General features: G+C 41.0%; 1 protein-coding gene across 1 annotated transcript; it reads right to left on the minus strand.

Moving 5' to 3' along the window:
• Positions 1-1,865: 1,865 nt before the first annotated feature.
• LOC308509162 (uncharacterized protein) lies at positions 1,866-14,996 on the minus strand. Its single transcript, XM_081076855.1, has 4 exons — positions 14,809-14,996; positions 5,568-5,694; positions 5,304-5,364; positions 1,866-4,866 (listed from the first exon to the last, which is right to left on the minus strand). Exons 1-4 carry the CDS (start codon positions 14,809-14,811, stop codon positions 3,321-3,323), a joined length of 1,737 nt encoding a protein of 578 aa, XP_080932981.1. The 5' UTR covers positions 14,812-14,996; the 3' UTR covers positions 1,866-3,320.
• Positions 14,997-16,399: the final 1,403 nt, after the last annotated feature.

The raw sequence follows: 16,399 nt of genomic DNA on the forward strand, positions 1-16,399 counted from the left end.
TTGGCTTTAGCCAAAATACAGGGTCATGTGTGATAGGAGTAATTTGTCTATATGAGTTCCGATGATGTCCCAGTGGAGGTGGTCTATTTGCCATCAGCAGTAGAGATTCCTTCCTTCACCAGGGAAGTATGTGCATTGATTATACTGGTCGTTTCAGTAGTGTGTTTTTTTTTCAGATCAAGTGCAATGGTCAACCACTAAGTTAGCTGTAGCAGAGGAAGGAAGTCGTTGGAACTTTGCACAGATATTTAGGTTAAGGTCTTTAAATGGTTTCGTATTACATGGGACCATGGGGCCAAGGGTAATACAATCAGGTGTGAAGTGCCAATATGTGTCTCAGAAATTCAAGTCAATATCACTGATAAATGAGCCTCTTCAGATTGAGATTAATATGTGCAAAGGAAGGAGTGAGCTTAATTTACACTTGGGTATTGTGAGACAAGATGTTCCCAGAGTTCTTTAAACCAATGGGGTGACCTTGGATAAAGTGTAGTTGCTATTGGTGGGACCATGCAGCTAGATCATTGTCACTGGCCAAAGGAGCTGTCCCAACGTGCAGATGAGTTTTGATTCTTGTCCAGGGAATTCTCTAATGCTAGCATGATTGACTAGTATTTGACTAGTAATTGATCTGATGCTTGAATTCATTGATCAGGGATGGTCTGTTTGATCTAGGGACAAAATGCAGAATTTCTGCAGTGGACTCCACCAGGTGTGGTGGCAGCATCCAGTCTATAAAGTATACGCTGACCTCCTAGGTCACTCATGTCTTCCCAAATAACCCCCAACGGAGCCAATATATCTAGAAAAGAGGTGACCTCCTCCAGAATGGATTGCATTAATGTGAAGAAAACACATTTCCTCCTGTAAATTGCATATGCCAGACGTGCCAATTTTTGCTCTGTCCTGAAAGTACCAATACCTTTTCAATGAGAAGCCTCTATTTAGTAAGCCGGATTGCTTGATTGGACCTGTGGTTCTGTCTTTCTTCCTTGCTAGGCTTGTGTTCTCTCACAATTTACCTAAATTTAGAGACTTCAGTTGAGTCATAAAGGTGACATTAAAAATATTATGCAGTATACGTACTAAGAAGTGAAATTATATATTTTCACTGAGGTACATTATGATAAATGATGTAATGCACTGTAGGAAATACATCAGTGTTTAAATAGTAAGTACTAAAGTCATAGCTGTTTTGGAGGACTGGGAACTGGCCTGCAATCATTGCAAGGCCAAGTCTTATCCTGTTGAAGAGAAAGATGTCACACACTTCCTTTTCCAAGGTACTCAGTGACCATGATGGACCAAGACTAAAGGAAATACATTTTGTAACCATGTCTCACAAAATGGTAATTCTAAATCATAAAAAATATTGCCCTCTTTTTACTAATATGACTGACTGGGGCTTCTTATGAATTAAGTTTAGTTGCACTACATTGTTTTTGTTTTCTAGAAAACAAGGTTTGATTACCAATAACATAATAAATTTATCTCCGTATGACATTCAATATACAAAAACGTCTTGGTGCCTTAAATAGTGATCAAAATATCTAACACAGGCCAAATCTTAAAAGTCCTGAGCAATCTTCTATGTTACACCCCAACAGTTATTGTTTATTTTGTGGTCATTCTTATTCTTAGAATTCATCATACCCCTCCTTTCGACTACATGCAAGATCCTGTGGGTCACTGGCAAGAGGGCACTGAAAAAACCAACCATGATTTAAGGTTTTGTTATTAAGGCTGAATGACAATTAGTGTCATTATAGTGAAAAACATTGTAACTATAAAAGATTAAAACATAAAATATGCCTGAGGAACAATTACCTTAACTTGAATGAACATGATAAAATTAGCCATAAAGTGTAATGATTAAATGAAGAGAAGATGAAATTTATTTGAAAAATCCACAATTATAATGGGGGGCATTTTAACATATCCTCTCAGGAAATGAAAAACATAGTATTTGGTAGCATATAATAGCTGAGAAAACAGTTAACAAAATATTTTTATGAAACACCTACAGAAGTGTTTGTTTGATACATATGAGTACGTTTCATCACATACAATCAACATAAGTGAAAACATACAGAGGGATTACATTCAGCTGCAAGTAACAGGAAACACCCACAGGCTTCCTAACAGGAGGCAGGGGCCTGTTCTCACATCAAAGCACTGGGTCATGGCAGCCACTGCACATGCAGCAGAGAAACAAACACCTGTGTCCCTCTCTATTTTGTTGCCCTATCACAGGTCCCTCTTCTTAATTCAAACTCTATTCACCAAATACCAAAGGAAGGATGAAAAGCAAAGGGCCAAATATAAAAACTACATTCTTTCCTAAACTTGCCTTATATAAAGTTTATTCCAACTATTTATTAACATGGAAAATAGAAAAAAGGCTCCTATATCCATCACATCAAAAAAGAAGCTATGTCAAAGGAAAAGGTAGAATATATATATATATATATATAATAGGTATATTCCAGGGATATAAAGGACTTCCACAGGCCACTAGGAAGATCCAAATACCAAAGTACTCATATCCTTTTCAGTGGACCCCTAACAGAAAAAATACAACATAAAAAAAATTGAACTTAACTGTACATAAGAAATACTTAATTCACCCATGCATCTAACAGTATTCAAAATGATGAGAAAACATTATTAAATGTTTTAAGGAAAAACCACTACATATTACTCTTATGTCTTAATGTTGAAAGATGACTCTCAGAATTATCGCACCTGAATATGCATTTCTGAAAGTAATTAGTAGAAATCCACTCTAGTGATGCACTTCTAAAATTGTTCAATAAACACAATATATTTACATCTTTAATAAGAATTTTCCTGTTGAAAGTTTTCTGGCACATTATACATGAATTTACATCAAGCTTTTTCATGTTACTTACATTTATTTCTATTTCTCTTCCATGGGAGTTCCAAATGTTAGAATGTGGAGCAATTCAAATGTTTCCCATGCTGTTTACATTTAAGGGGTTTTATCCAGTGAGTCCTTTCATGGTTTTGAAAGGAACTGGGATAACTGAAGCTTTTCCCACATTCCTTATACTAACGAGGTTTCTTTCCACTGTGAGTTCTTTGTGTTTTCGAACATCACTGGGACACCTAAATGCTTTATACTTTATTTGTAGGGTTGTTTTGCAGTGTGTTTTCCTTCATATTCTCGAAAATAACCCAGACAACTGAATGTTTCACATTTTTTTCATGCATTATGATTTCTCTCCAGGGTGATTTCTTTCACGTTTGAAAACTTGGTATTTGAAGGCTTTCCCAATTTACATTCATAAGGTTTTTCTCTAGTGTTGAGTCCTTTTGTGTCTCTGAAAGGTACTACTATGTCTGTAGGCTTTCCCACATTCCTTACATTCATAGGGTTTCTCTCCCGTATGAATTCTTTCATGTGTTTTTAAGGAACTGTGACCTCTGTAGGCTTTACCACATTGCTTACACTCATAGGGTTTCTCACCAGTGTGAATTCTGTCATGTATTCGAAGGTCACTGGGATACCTGAATACTTTACTACATACTTTACATTCATAGAATGTCTCTGAAGTGTGAGTTCTTTTATGTATTTGGAAACCCTTACGAAAACTGAAAGCTTTACCACATTGCTTACATTCATAGGGTTTCGCTCTAGCATGTGTTCTTTCATGTTTTTGAAGAGAACCACGAACTCTGAAGGCTTTCCCACATTGTTGACACTCATAGGGCTTCTGTCCAGTATGTGTTTTTTCATGTTTCTGAAGATAACTGTGATCTCTGAAGGCTTTGCCACATTGCTTACACTCACAAGGTTTCTCTCCTGTGTGAATTTTATCGTGTATGTGTAAGGAACTGTAATGTTTGAAGAATTTACCACATTGTTTACATTCATAGGGTTTCTCTCCAGAATGTGTTATTTTATGTTTTTGAAGAGAACTGGGATAAGTGAATGCTTTGCTACATATTTGACATTCATAGGGTTTTTCTCCAGTGTGAGTTCTTTCATGTACTTGAACATAATTAAAAGAACTGAAGGCCTTACCACATATTTTACATTCATAGGGTTTCTCTCCAGTGTGGGTTCTTCCATGTACTTGAACTTGACTGGAACAAGTGAAAGCTCTACCACATATTTTGCATTCATAGGGCTTCTCCCCAGTATGTGTTCTTTTATGTTTTTGAAGAGAACTGGGATAAGTGAATGCTTTGCTACATATTTTACATTCATAGGGTTTCTCTCCAGTATGAATTCTTTCATGTGTTTTTAAGGAACTGCGATCTTTATAGGCTTTATCACATTGTTTACACTCATAGGGTTTCTCTCCAGTATGAATTCTTTCATGTATTTTTAAGGAACTGGGATCTCTGTAAGCTTTACCACATTGTTTACACTCACAGGGTTTCTCTCCAGTATGTGTTCTTTCATGTATTTTTAAGGAGCAGTTATCTGTGTAGGCCTTACTACACAGTTTACATTCAGAGAGTTTCTCTCCAGTGTGAGTTATTCCATGTAATCGAAGTGAACTTGAACAACTGAAGGCTTTCCCACATTCCTTATATTTATAGGTTTCTTCCCCATTGTGATTTCTTTCATGTTTTTCAAACCACTGTAGATAACTGAAGGCTTCACCACATTCTTTACATTTATACGGCTTCTCTCCATATTTTCGAAATTCATATGCTTTGTGTACAGTGTGACATCCGATGTGCCTACTAAGGGATGAAAGATGCACAAAGACTTTTCCACGTGCCCTGCATTCACATGGTTTCACTCCAGTAGTTTTCATCTGCAGATTGAGATTTGAAATAAGGCTGAAGTCTTCTCCACACTGACTACCCTCTGTACTTTCACAGAATCTTCTGTAAAGAGAGAGAGAGCGAGAGAGAGAGAGAGAGAGAGAGAGAGAGAGAGAGAGAGAGAGAGGCACTGTATTAATAATTTCCTTATTAATGATTTTATATTCATTATATTTATTATGATTTCTAGGAAAAGTATAAGTATACTGTTTTGTCTGAATTGTCTAAAAGTAAATATACTGAATGTTCTCCAAGAAGACTTTATCCTTGCTATTATCAAACTGTGATATTCATATATAGGGCTTATTAATGCTATTTCCAAGTGAACTATTTTGCAAATACTAAATGTGTATGTTACATTTAAGGAAGTATTTTGGTAAAAATTTTCCAAGAAAGACATTTGAAGCAGGGTTTATTAGTTTTGTTGGTTGCTTCTTTTCAAAATTTCATAGCCTACTAGAATTCTCACATGAAACACTACTTTCTATTATGTGACTCACCTTAGTTTTCTCCCCTGGTTTTTACAGTGATCTTCAATGTCATGTTCTTCCCATCTTTTCCCTAAAACACAGACCCAGAAAAGTGATTCCAAAGAATTTGTATTATGGAAAAACTATTAGCTTCTAGATAAATGATGAGTTGTGACCATACCCAGATTATTTATCAACATCCTTGCTTTACACATTCCACATCTTGGAAAAACACTGATGAGCAAGAAACATTTACCCTCTAACTGATAAATGAAGGAATGTTGTCATCCTTACCTACTGAGGCCAGGTTCCTGAAGGTGTCCCACATCACATCTCTGTAGAGTTTCTTCTGTGAAGGATCCAGTAAGGCCCACTCCTCCAGGGTGAAGGTCACAGCCACATCCTCATAGGCTACTGAGTCCTATAACATCCCAACATATGTAGAGTAGGATATGTGAGCACTGGACATCTAGACTCCATGTATAAGCTTACATATGATTCTCTTGTCTCTAAACATTTATTCTATGACTTGCTCGTCAGAAGCTTGCTGTCAGCCCACACTTACTTGCTCATAAATTTGACAGCATTGTGAACACATGGAAATTACTTACACATTCTTACTGTGATCACATTGCATTTATTTTTTTCTACTGTCAAGGTTCAGAGAATGTTTGGAAATGACAGAAATGCTATTCAGGTGAAACAAGTATTACTATTTTAAGACTATTAATTCTTTGTGAGAAAATTTCTTTCATCTTTATTATCTACCAGTTTTAGCACTCCACGAGGCAGAGCCTTAGATATACATAAGGGTTTAATAAACAAAACACAGTGAAGAACTGGAAGCTTTTCCTTCTATTCCCATTACCAAACATGAAAGTTCAAGAGGCCTCTTGGAAATCACTTTCAATAAAGCCAGTTGACCATGTCATTCTAAAGTCCTCCAGGCCTTTAACCAGTAATCAGATACTGTTGGCTGAATGTAAATATGCTTGTGGAGAAGCACTGCTTGTAACTTGTGTAATACTGATCACAGACTGAGTTCTTCCTTTCTTTGCTATTCAACTTAATGGGGTTAGAAAGTTATTGGGAACTTAGAGCACAGACACAAGGAAGGAAAAAAATGAAATGTTAGACCACAAAATTCCTATACTCGTGTGCCCCAGGGCAACTTCCAGTCACTTTTAGAACATACAGTGACAGAATATGCCCAAAGTTAAATCCTTTCTGGTTAAGTCCTAACAGTGTGTACCCTAGGACTTGCTGACCTTGAGGGAGAGGTTAAGAGCTGTAAATTATAATGGAGTTCACTGAAGACCAAATGGTTTGATGGTGAATTTGACCATGATTATAGAACACTTAAAGGATTCAACATTGCTTTCCTCCAAAAGAACACAAAATTTCCATTCTCCAATTTTAGGAGGAAAATTTTCCTGACAAGTCACTCTAGAAGTTGCCCCGCCACCTTCAAGTCTGGCACTTAAGGAACTTAGAAGCCGTCAGTCTCAATCTCATTAAAAAACAACAAAAACAAAAAACAAAATTGAAATGAACTTCTCTGTGACCTCTTCAGAGTCTTGAGGTCACAGAGAACATGGCATCTCCAAAATTAGGAAAGAGAAAAGATGGTATTTTGAGATATGCCCCAAATATTCTGTTCTTAACAAGGCCCGTTCTCAAAAATATCTATTTCACCAGAGTCGAATACAAAGATGATGAACAAAAAAGACAGAACAAAATATCCATGAAGCCTAGGACAACCTTCTTTAACATGAGGATTAAAATACAAACAACAGGAATACCTGGAAAAAAGAAAGACGGAAAGAAACAGGAGAGATAAGTGAAGTAATAATCACTGACCTATCCTAAAATTAATGACAGAAGATACACTGTAGAGCCAGAAAGCTCTAAAACACTAACCATGAAAAACACCAAAAATGCGTACTCAAGTATATCATATTGAAATTAGACAAAAATCAAAGACAAAGGGAATATATCGAAAGAAGCCAGAAGGCAAAACAGAGCTTGGGAATAGAGAAACAAAGATTTTGAATTAAATTCAACTTTTTTTCAGAAACTATGCAAACAAAAACAGAGTGGAATAAAATATTGAATGTTTTAAAATTAAAAAACCACTCTGCATAATTTTGTATTGAGGAACATAATCTATCAAAAATAAAGAATAAGGACCTTCTGAGACAAACATTGAGGGAATCTGTCACTAGTACACTTACTTTAAATGAAACATTAAAAAATTCATCATAAAGTATGTAAATCATAAAAGGTGGAGGATTAGAAAAGGCATAAATGAAGGTAAAATTATTTTGCATTTCTTAAAATACTAGCAATAAATGTATTTGGTAATTATATGCTTATGGGTAATAGAAATAAATGACAGAATGTGACAAGGGGCAATGAGTGAGGAATTGGAAATAGTGTGGTATAAGGTACTTGCAGAAACAGTGAAGTGTTACAGTGTGACTTGACAGATGTGGGTTAGTTGTACATGTATATTCAAAAATCAAGGGAAACCATTAAAAAAGCTTTTTAAAAATGTGACTGATATGCTGAGAGAGGAGAAAAAAAAATTAAGTAAAATCCTCCACTAAAGACAAAGAAGGCAGAAAAAAAGCTGCAGACAGACGGAAACAAAGAACAAGGGCAGCAAATAGAAAACAGTAAAAGGTTTGGTAAATATTACTCTGATTGCATCAAAAACCATTTTAATCATCAATGGTCCCAATACAATTGAAAGATATAGTAAATATCAGATTAAAAAAAAAACACTTTTATGTTGTCTGTAAGAAACGCACTTTAAATATGAAGACATAGATAGATGAAAGGTAAAGGGATGGAGGCAAGTATACTAGGCCACAGTAATCAAAGGACAGATATATGAATTACAGCAATGAAGTTTTCAAACCAAGAAAGACTCAGAGATAAAGAAAGACATTATATGATGACAAAGGGGTCCATCTCCAAAAAGACACAGCAATTCTTTAGGTGTATGTGCCTAACAACACAGGTCAAACTACATAAGGCAAGAGCTGATAGAATGCAAGAAGGAACAGATGAATCCACTGCTGTGGCCAGAGAGTTCAACACCTCTTATAATGAATTATAAATTCCTGTAGCAGAAAATCAGGAAGGACAGAGCAGAACTGAGCAGCACTATGCAACAATTGGACTTAATTGTAATCTGTGGAATACTTCATGCAACAACAGAATACACATCTTCTCAAGTTCACATGGAACATTCACCAAGACAAAACTCATCTAGGACATAAAACACACCATAAAAATTGGAAACAACAGAAATCATGCAAAATATGCTCTTAGATCACACAGAAATTAATCTGGAAATCAGTAAAAGGAAGGTAGCTGGAAAACCCCCAAATACATGGAGATTCAACACACTTCTAAGTAACACATAGGATCAAAGGGAAAAAAAAATCTCAGGAGAAATGAAAAATTATTTTTAACTAAAAAAATTAAAATAAAACAACTTTTTTGAACAAATTGAACAAATTCACTGGAAAAAAGAAAGACATGTAATCAATAATGGAAGCATCTACTTCATGAAACAATAAAAAGAAGAGAAAATTAAACTCAAAGTAAGCAGAATAACAGAAATGATAAAAATTAGAAAAGAAATCAATATGATTGTGGAAAAAAATCAATGGAGGAAGAAATTTTAAAAGCACTTCTTTGACAAGATGCATAAAACTGGTAAATATCTAGACAAGATAACTAAGAAAAGCGGTAAGACAGAAATGACTAATATTAGAAAGCAGAGGGGAAAATGAAAATACAAAAGTATTTAATAAAATTGAACATCAACTTATGATAACAAACTAGCAGTGGAGGGGAAAGTCCACTTCTGGAAAAAGAACATCTTCATGAAACCTGTAGCTAAATTCATCACACTTGTTTCTCATGACATGAGTGACTCTGAAACACCAGAAAGAACCTACAACAGAGATAACTCCTATACACAAGTCAATTGCTTTCCCACAGACCCCCACAAATATACTCAATGGATCTTTGACAAAGGAGGAAAGGCAATTCAATGGAAAAAGACAGTATTTTAAACAAATATTGCTGGAAATAATGAATCCCCACAAACAAACATATAATCACAAAAACGAATGGAGATGCAGACCTTATACCGTTCACAAAAATTAACTCAAATACATTGTAGATCTAAATGTAAAATGTAAAAGTGATAAACTCCTACAAGATAACATATGAGAAATTCTAGGTGCAAATAAAAGAATTAATGAGGTATCACTATGCACTGAGTAAATGGCTGAAACTCAAAATAGCACATACTGGTGAAGAGGTGAAGCTGCAGGTAATTCTAATTTATTACTGGTGGGATGGAATCAGGCACGCCCACATTGGAGACCGGAACTTTTAATTTATTAATAAATGTACTCTTACTATGTATAGTAAGATCCAGAAATCTTGGTATAGACCTAAATGAACTGAAACCTTATGTTCACACAAAAACCTGTATATAAATATTTGTAGGCCCTTTATTCACAATTGGCAGGAGTCCAGAGTTAAGCAAGATGTCCTTCAAGATGCAAACAGACAATCAATAGTAAATCCAAATGGTGAAATATTTTTCAGTGATAAAAAGAAACGGGGCATTAAGCCATGAAAACACAGGAGGAACCTTAAAAGTACATTGCTAAGGGAAAGAAACCAATCTGACAAGGCTACACTCTGTATGATTCCAAGTAATGACCACCTGCAACAGACAAAACCATGAGCCAATCAAAAGATATTTGCGTCTGAAGGATTTAGGAGTTGGAGATAGGAATGAATGAATAAGTGAACACAGAAGCTTTTTAGGGAAGTAATGCTACAGTTTGTAATACAGAAATGATAGATACACATTATCATACATTTGCCCAAACCCATACATCCCATAACACAAGCTCAACGCTAAGGTAGACTGTGCACTTTAATACAGCAATATTGGCTCAGCAATTGTAACAAATGCACCATAGTCATACAAGATGAAAAAAAAAATAGGGCAAACTGGGTAGAAGCACAGGGGTTATGTGGGCACTAACTCTGTGTTCTCTTAACAATTTTTCTGTAAACCTAAAATGGCTTAACAAAATTGAAGTCTAACCACTGACTGATGGGTGAAACAGGCCACGTGTCATTCACCCGATCTGACCTTATGTCAATAAGCCAGCCTGGTGCTCTAGGAGCCTGAGAGCAGGAAGGAGGTGAAACCTGCAGGGAACGCCATGTTGGAGAGCGTGTCATCTATATTCTGAGAAGCACCACGGTCACTGTCAGTGTCCGGAACTCCAAGTGGATGAGGCGTGTCCTGCTGAGTCCCGGGATGTAGACTTAGTAATGGACAGACAAGTGTCACCTACATTTAATTCTGGGGATCTGAGTCAAGAGATTCCCAGAGTTCTTTTACCACAAAGTGGCAACTCTTAGGCAACAGTCCAAGAGCCTGTGAACATATGCAGCTGGGGACAACCGTGGGCCAGCAGCACGATGACTGCCTGATGCTGGGTGAGCTGTGTGACCCTTGGGCTTGGGCCTTCATCAGAAACGTCTCAATTCAGGGATGAAGAGCAGCAACCTTCCATGGAGTTCCATCATGTACGAATGTGCGCTGTCCTCCTGAAAGCCTGAGCTGCCCACGGCTGTGCATTCAGTTTATCCCAGGGAAGAGTCCAGGGAATCATAAGGTCTGGCAGACGGGTGACCTCCTCCAGCACCATGGCTTCTTTCGAGGGACAGGAGGAAGGCAGGTCATGCCTCCTATGGGTGGTGTGGAAGGAGAATGACTGTTCCATGACATGACTCCTGCTGGACCTCTGAGCTAGACCTAGACCAGAATGGAGTTGCTTCCCGTAAAGCCCCTCCGAGACTGTCTTGTTCATAATCGATGTTTTCCTTCGGACATTAGCCAGCTCTCCCCTGTGTCACACACAGCATACTGGTTACTGGGACGGGCCGTCGTCCTGACCCCATCAAGCATTTACCTGTACCTGTAACTACCATGCACCAGTACCCACCCTGCCATGTTCTATATAATCTTTTGGAGACTGCCAGGTGGCAAGGAGGATAACCACTGCATGTTGCAGACCCCCAAGATGCGCCCTGTATGTACCGTGTTTCCCTGAAAATAAGACCTAGCCAGGCAATCAGCTGTAATGCATCTTTTAGAGCAAAAATTAATATGACTCAGTGTTATGTTATGTTATATTAGATCCAGTCTTATAGTAAAATTAGACCCGGTCTTATATTAATTTTTGCTCCAAAAGAGGCATTAGAGCTGATGGTCCAGCTAGGTCTTATTTTCAGGGAAACACAGTAAGTTTCCCTTAATAAACCGTTAATTGCCAGACTGATGTGGCCTACCTCATTCCTCAGTCTTTCCCTGGCCTCCACTTATGCAGGTAGATGTTCAGTCTCCAAAGTTTTCCCTTGGGTCTGCTGTACAAACAGGTCACATAAACCAGAGAGCTATGGTTTGGCTCCATCATATCACAAGCAGGTGTCAGCAGCCAAGCTGAGCAGGCGTTTCCAGGGCCTCCAGGGCCAAAGGCATAATCGGCACCTCAGTGGAGGGTCCCATGCTCAGCACGTATGGAGCCTCTGTCTTCAAAAGGGGCCAGGACGCGGTGGTAACTGCAGTCCTGATGGCACACAGTGTGAGGCCCAGGACGGTCCCTTAACCAGAAGCCTATGGATGACTCAAGGTCATCCTCCAGGGGGCTCCCATTGCGGCCAACAGGGTTAGAAGTCGCCTCCATGACAACTGGTTGCTGTATGGAGTTGAAGTACCCTGGGCTTAAGTAGGGTTTGAACTAATCCCTTTGCTGCGCCAAACAGAAACTATGGTGCTGGCCGCTGTAACCCAGGGGGTCGGGGTCTTTGTTGCAACAGGTGCAGGGGCGGCAGCTGCAGCAGCAGCGTAACTTAGGGGTCCTGCTGGGCTCTGGAATCTCGCCACTTATGGCTGCCATCCGTCTCTTCTCTTTTTCTCTCTGAAATAAAGCCTCTTTAAGGAGTGACAATCTGATGGGCTCACCTCATTCACAGAGTATAATCATCCTTGTACCCGAAGAACTCCCCCTAATGTCTGTGCAAATCCAGCCCCAGTCATACTTTTACTCTAAACACAGGGTTCCGGCCAAAACATCCACCCAGGACCACTGTAAGGAGGGTTTCATTCCCATACTCTGCTCACGAAGAACAAAGAATGACCAAAACTGTCAACTCAGAGTCCTCTGTACACAGACCCCTGGCTGGGTGGGTCCACGATACAGCGCAGGGAAGCACAGCTCACAGGGCTCCCCAGTGAGGCTCCCAGTGCAGGAACCTCCAAGCTTTAGTGAACATGTTCCCATACTTGGGGTCTAGATACCCCTGGTTGAGACAGAACCCCTGGAGTGGGTCAGTCCCTGGGGAAGGAGGGTGGGACACTGAGTAGCTCCAGGAATGGACTCTGGGAGCTCCACACACACCCCGTCTTCTGCAAGCATGGAAGCGCTCCCTCCCCCAGACTTCCATTTTCACAGTGAGGAAACTCAGCCTGATTCAGTTCAAGGTTCTAACCCACGTAAACACTCAAAGTCATGAACCTTTTGTCCCCGAGACAGAACCCCTGATCTTCACAGATTTCCTCCATATGCACAAACTACACTGAGTGCACCTACACTTTGGATGCAAAACTCAAACAGAAGATCTAAAAATGTCGAGGCCTAAGAAGCCACAACCACAACCTCAGAAGGGGCGTCACCACCCCTCCCACACATATGCACCTGCACCCCCAGCTCTCCAGGGCTGCAGCTTCTCTCAGTGTAAAAGCCCCTCCATGGTAGGTGTGAGCAGGAAGACACTTGCAGGGGAGACTCCCCAGCAAGAACCACTGGGCCTTCAAGTACAGTGGTACCTCGGTGTTCGAACGTAATCCACGAGTTCTGAAACGTTGGAAAACAGCCAACAGCTAGGCCTCAGGATCATGCACTCAGTGGAAGTCACTTGACATGTTCAACTTCCGAGGCGTGTTAGAAAACCAACGCATTGACTTCTGGGTTTAAGGCGTTCGTAAACTGAAATGTTTGTCGACTGAGACGTTCGAAAACCGAGGTACTACTACTGTACTTCCCTTTGCAGCTCTTAGCTTGCACCACTGGAGGTGCTCTGGAACACGGTTGATATCGTAAATGCCAAACCCAGTGTTTGAAAAATCCAGCAAAATCACTTAAAGCCAACATTTATAGGGAAAGAAAGAAAATTTAAGGGTCTTTAACTAGTTCAACCAGAAAATCATAAATACGTATCTGTTTTTTCAGAAAAAGATGTCAATAAATTTCTAGAAAAATAAAGTTGATAAATCATCATACTTGAACATGTCTGCTCTGCAAGGCTAAACGCTGCAATTCTATTTGAAAACACCCAAAACTAAAAAACGGACCTCACTACTTACTGTACATGTTCGGGGAAGAGTGAAAGAATTAATTCGAAAATAAAATGTAATCCTGGAATGTGTTATTTTTTCTAAAATTCACCTGTTTTTTTTTTTTTTTTTTGGCCTGTTTGGAACTATTTTAGAGCCTTTCAAGCTCTACTAAGTAAATGCATTTTACCCCTATTGAAAAGCGGACACTTAACTAAGTCGATAAATCTTTTCAGGGTTACAAACCCAGGGAGGGGCAGTGCTGACAGGAGAGAACACCCAGGAAAGGTTCCAAAGAGGAACCTCCACCCAAAGGACTTCCCATAGGACGTCCGTGCACCCAGGGAAGGTCCTGGCGGAGAGGTGCAAGGATTTCAAGCAACGTAGTTCCTTGAAACGGTGACGATTCTTGCCTTTCCTCTCGCGTAAAATATCCACAAAAAAATGTAAGAGCCACCCATGACTCTGTGGAAAAAGGATAAACAATTAAAAAAGGACAATTAAAATATTGGATCTGTTTGAAATACACCACGGAGAACAAATAGTTGACAATGAAGTTGGCTTGGGAATTACTTCAAGGAGCGACCTAGAAATTTGGAGACTAACCGCCTGCCAGTCCCAGGAAGAGACAGGCTGGGGGCACAGAGTCGTGGACCTGGGACCTTGCTTCCCAAACATTTGAAAAACTCAGGAGAAAACGGGTCCCCCTGGGGAGAAAGGAGACTGGGGATCACACAGACCACAGCTCCTCCTACGCACGAGCCCCGGAGACCGCGTCACGATTGTTTCCTGATGGCTCTCCCGGTGGGGACCGCACCATCTGCGGAGCCGCAGCGCTGCCGGCGCAGAGAGGCTCCCAGGCTGAAGCCACCGCGCGCAGTGACCAGACAGAAAGCTCAGGGTCCCGACTGCCGGCCCAGCCCCCACGCTGCGCGCCGGAGGGGACTGAGGTCCCAGCGGAGCCCCCAGTGGACTCAGGTCTGCAGAGTCCTGAGTGGACCGCGGGGAGGCCGGGTCCCGCCACCGCCGATTCTAACCGGTTCCAACCAGCCCCTCGAACCCGTCTCTGCACAGGCCCCGAACACTCACCATTTCTAGGTTTCCTGGGTCTCCCAGAGTCCAGCCTACGACTCCTATGACCAGCTCAGTTCACAGCGCGACAGATGATGCGGTAGAGCCACCACCACGGACCGTGAAGGCCAGGCGACATCCGACCCTCAGCACCGTTAGAGCGACTTGGACGTCCCCGACTTCCCGTTGCGTCGCCCCACCCATCTGCCCCTCATTGGACAGTTCACAAGGCCGCGCCTCCTCGTGTCTGAGTGACAGCCGACGGGAGGACAATTGGCGGCGCGAAACCAGCCTGGATAGCCGAAACCTGACCCTGCCTGTTTCATTTGAATTTAAACAGAACTTTTTCCTATCCTGGGGCTGCCTCTATTGTTTTCCCCCAGCTGTTTGTGAATGCGGGGGCATTGGCATGCGCAAGGACTTCCTGGCTGAATTTCCAGATGGAGCGAGTTAAGTACAGAGGATGAAGACAGTCCCCGAGGGGCCACAATGGAAAGAAAGGGTCTTATGTCCTCTAGGGATCAAGTGCTTGGCTTAGGTTGTGAAACCACTTATGGAACTCCACCCTTGTTTAGAAATTTACTAAAATGCGGCCTCACCATCTGTGATAAGGAGTCTGGTCCTGAAGCAGGGCCGGGTTGACACCCGCTCAGTAGAGGCCTGTGGGAGCAGAACCAGAAGAGCAGTTTCCAGGCTCTCGCCCTCCTGTGGAAAGGGGCTCACTTGGGTAGTAAGTCACCATCAACTGTGATTGGATGGCCATAAGCTGTAACCAGTGAGCCATTGGCCACTAGTATAACTGCTGTGGCTATGCTAGCAGCAAATGGGGGCTAGCAAGAAGATGGTGGCTGAGCTGGCAAGCGCGGATTGCAGTTAGAAAGTGAGGTTGGTTGGCAGAGAGGAGCGGATGGCGGAGTGTGGATTGTGGATCATGTGGCTCCTGCTTCTGTATCTCCAACCTAGCTTTCAGCGAGAATATAGTGGTGTGACTCTCCTATCTATGGCTCCGTGGGTGTTCCTTTTTGGCCTCACCATATCCTGCGTTCTTATGCGGGGAGCGGGAGCTGATACCCCACATGACACCTGGCATGACAAGGCCTCTCCACGTCCCCAGCCTCATCTTTACTTGACCTACTTATAGCTTAACAATAGCTCAACCCCCAGTGGCTTGAGCTCAGAATGTCCCCTGTTCCATCCAGTTCCCTGTTTTAGAAAATTACCCCGAAATTTATGATTAATATCCTTAGTCTTATTGATCACAATCTCTGTAGTCTAGCCTTCTTTCCAGGCTCCCATCATAGTTCCAGATTTTCTCTTAAAAACCCCAAGCCAGTCTGAGAATGTGAAGGCAGGTTTTGGAGGTGTTAACCCGCTGCCTTCTCAGACCACTGGTGCTCTGATAATAAACACTTATTCTATGACCCAACTCCTCTGTCGGTCTATTGGCTGAGCGGTGAAGGCAACACAGCCCGGACTCATTTGGCCTCTTGTTTCAGTCCCATTTTAATATTTGATCCTTGTAGCCCTTGAGCCTTCCACCCATCTCTTCCATACCACCTCTCATCTGGTCCTTAAGAGAAAGAATCCCAGAGCAGTTGGCTTTGGTGTG

The sequence above is a fragment of the Rhinolophus hipposideros genome (assembly GCF_964194185.1).
Source record: "Rhinolophus hipposideros genome assembly, chromosome: 16".
Lineage (NCBI taxonomy): Eukaryota > Metazoa > Chordata > Mammalia > Chiroptera > Rhinolophidae > Rhinolophus > Rhinolophus hipposideros.

What these genes read in the sequence shown, in the direction of transcription:
- LOC308509162 (XM_081076855.1), bottom strand. An exon ending in CAGGAACCTGGCCTCAGTAG is followed by an intron (nt 5,365 to 5,567) that starts GTAAGGATGACA and finishes TCTGTGTTTTAG; the next exon opens with GGAAAAGATGGGAAGAACAT. An exon ending in AACCAGGGGAGAAAACTAAG is followed by an intron (nt 4,867 to 5,303) that starts GTGAGTCACATA and finishes CTCTCTTTACAG; the next exon opens with AAGATTCTGTGAAAGTACAG.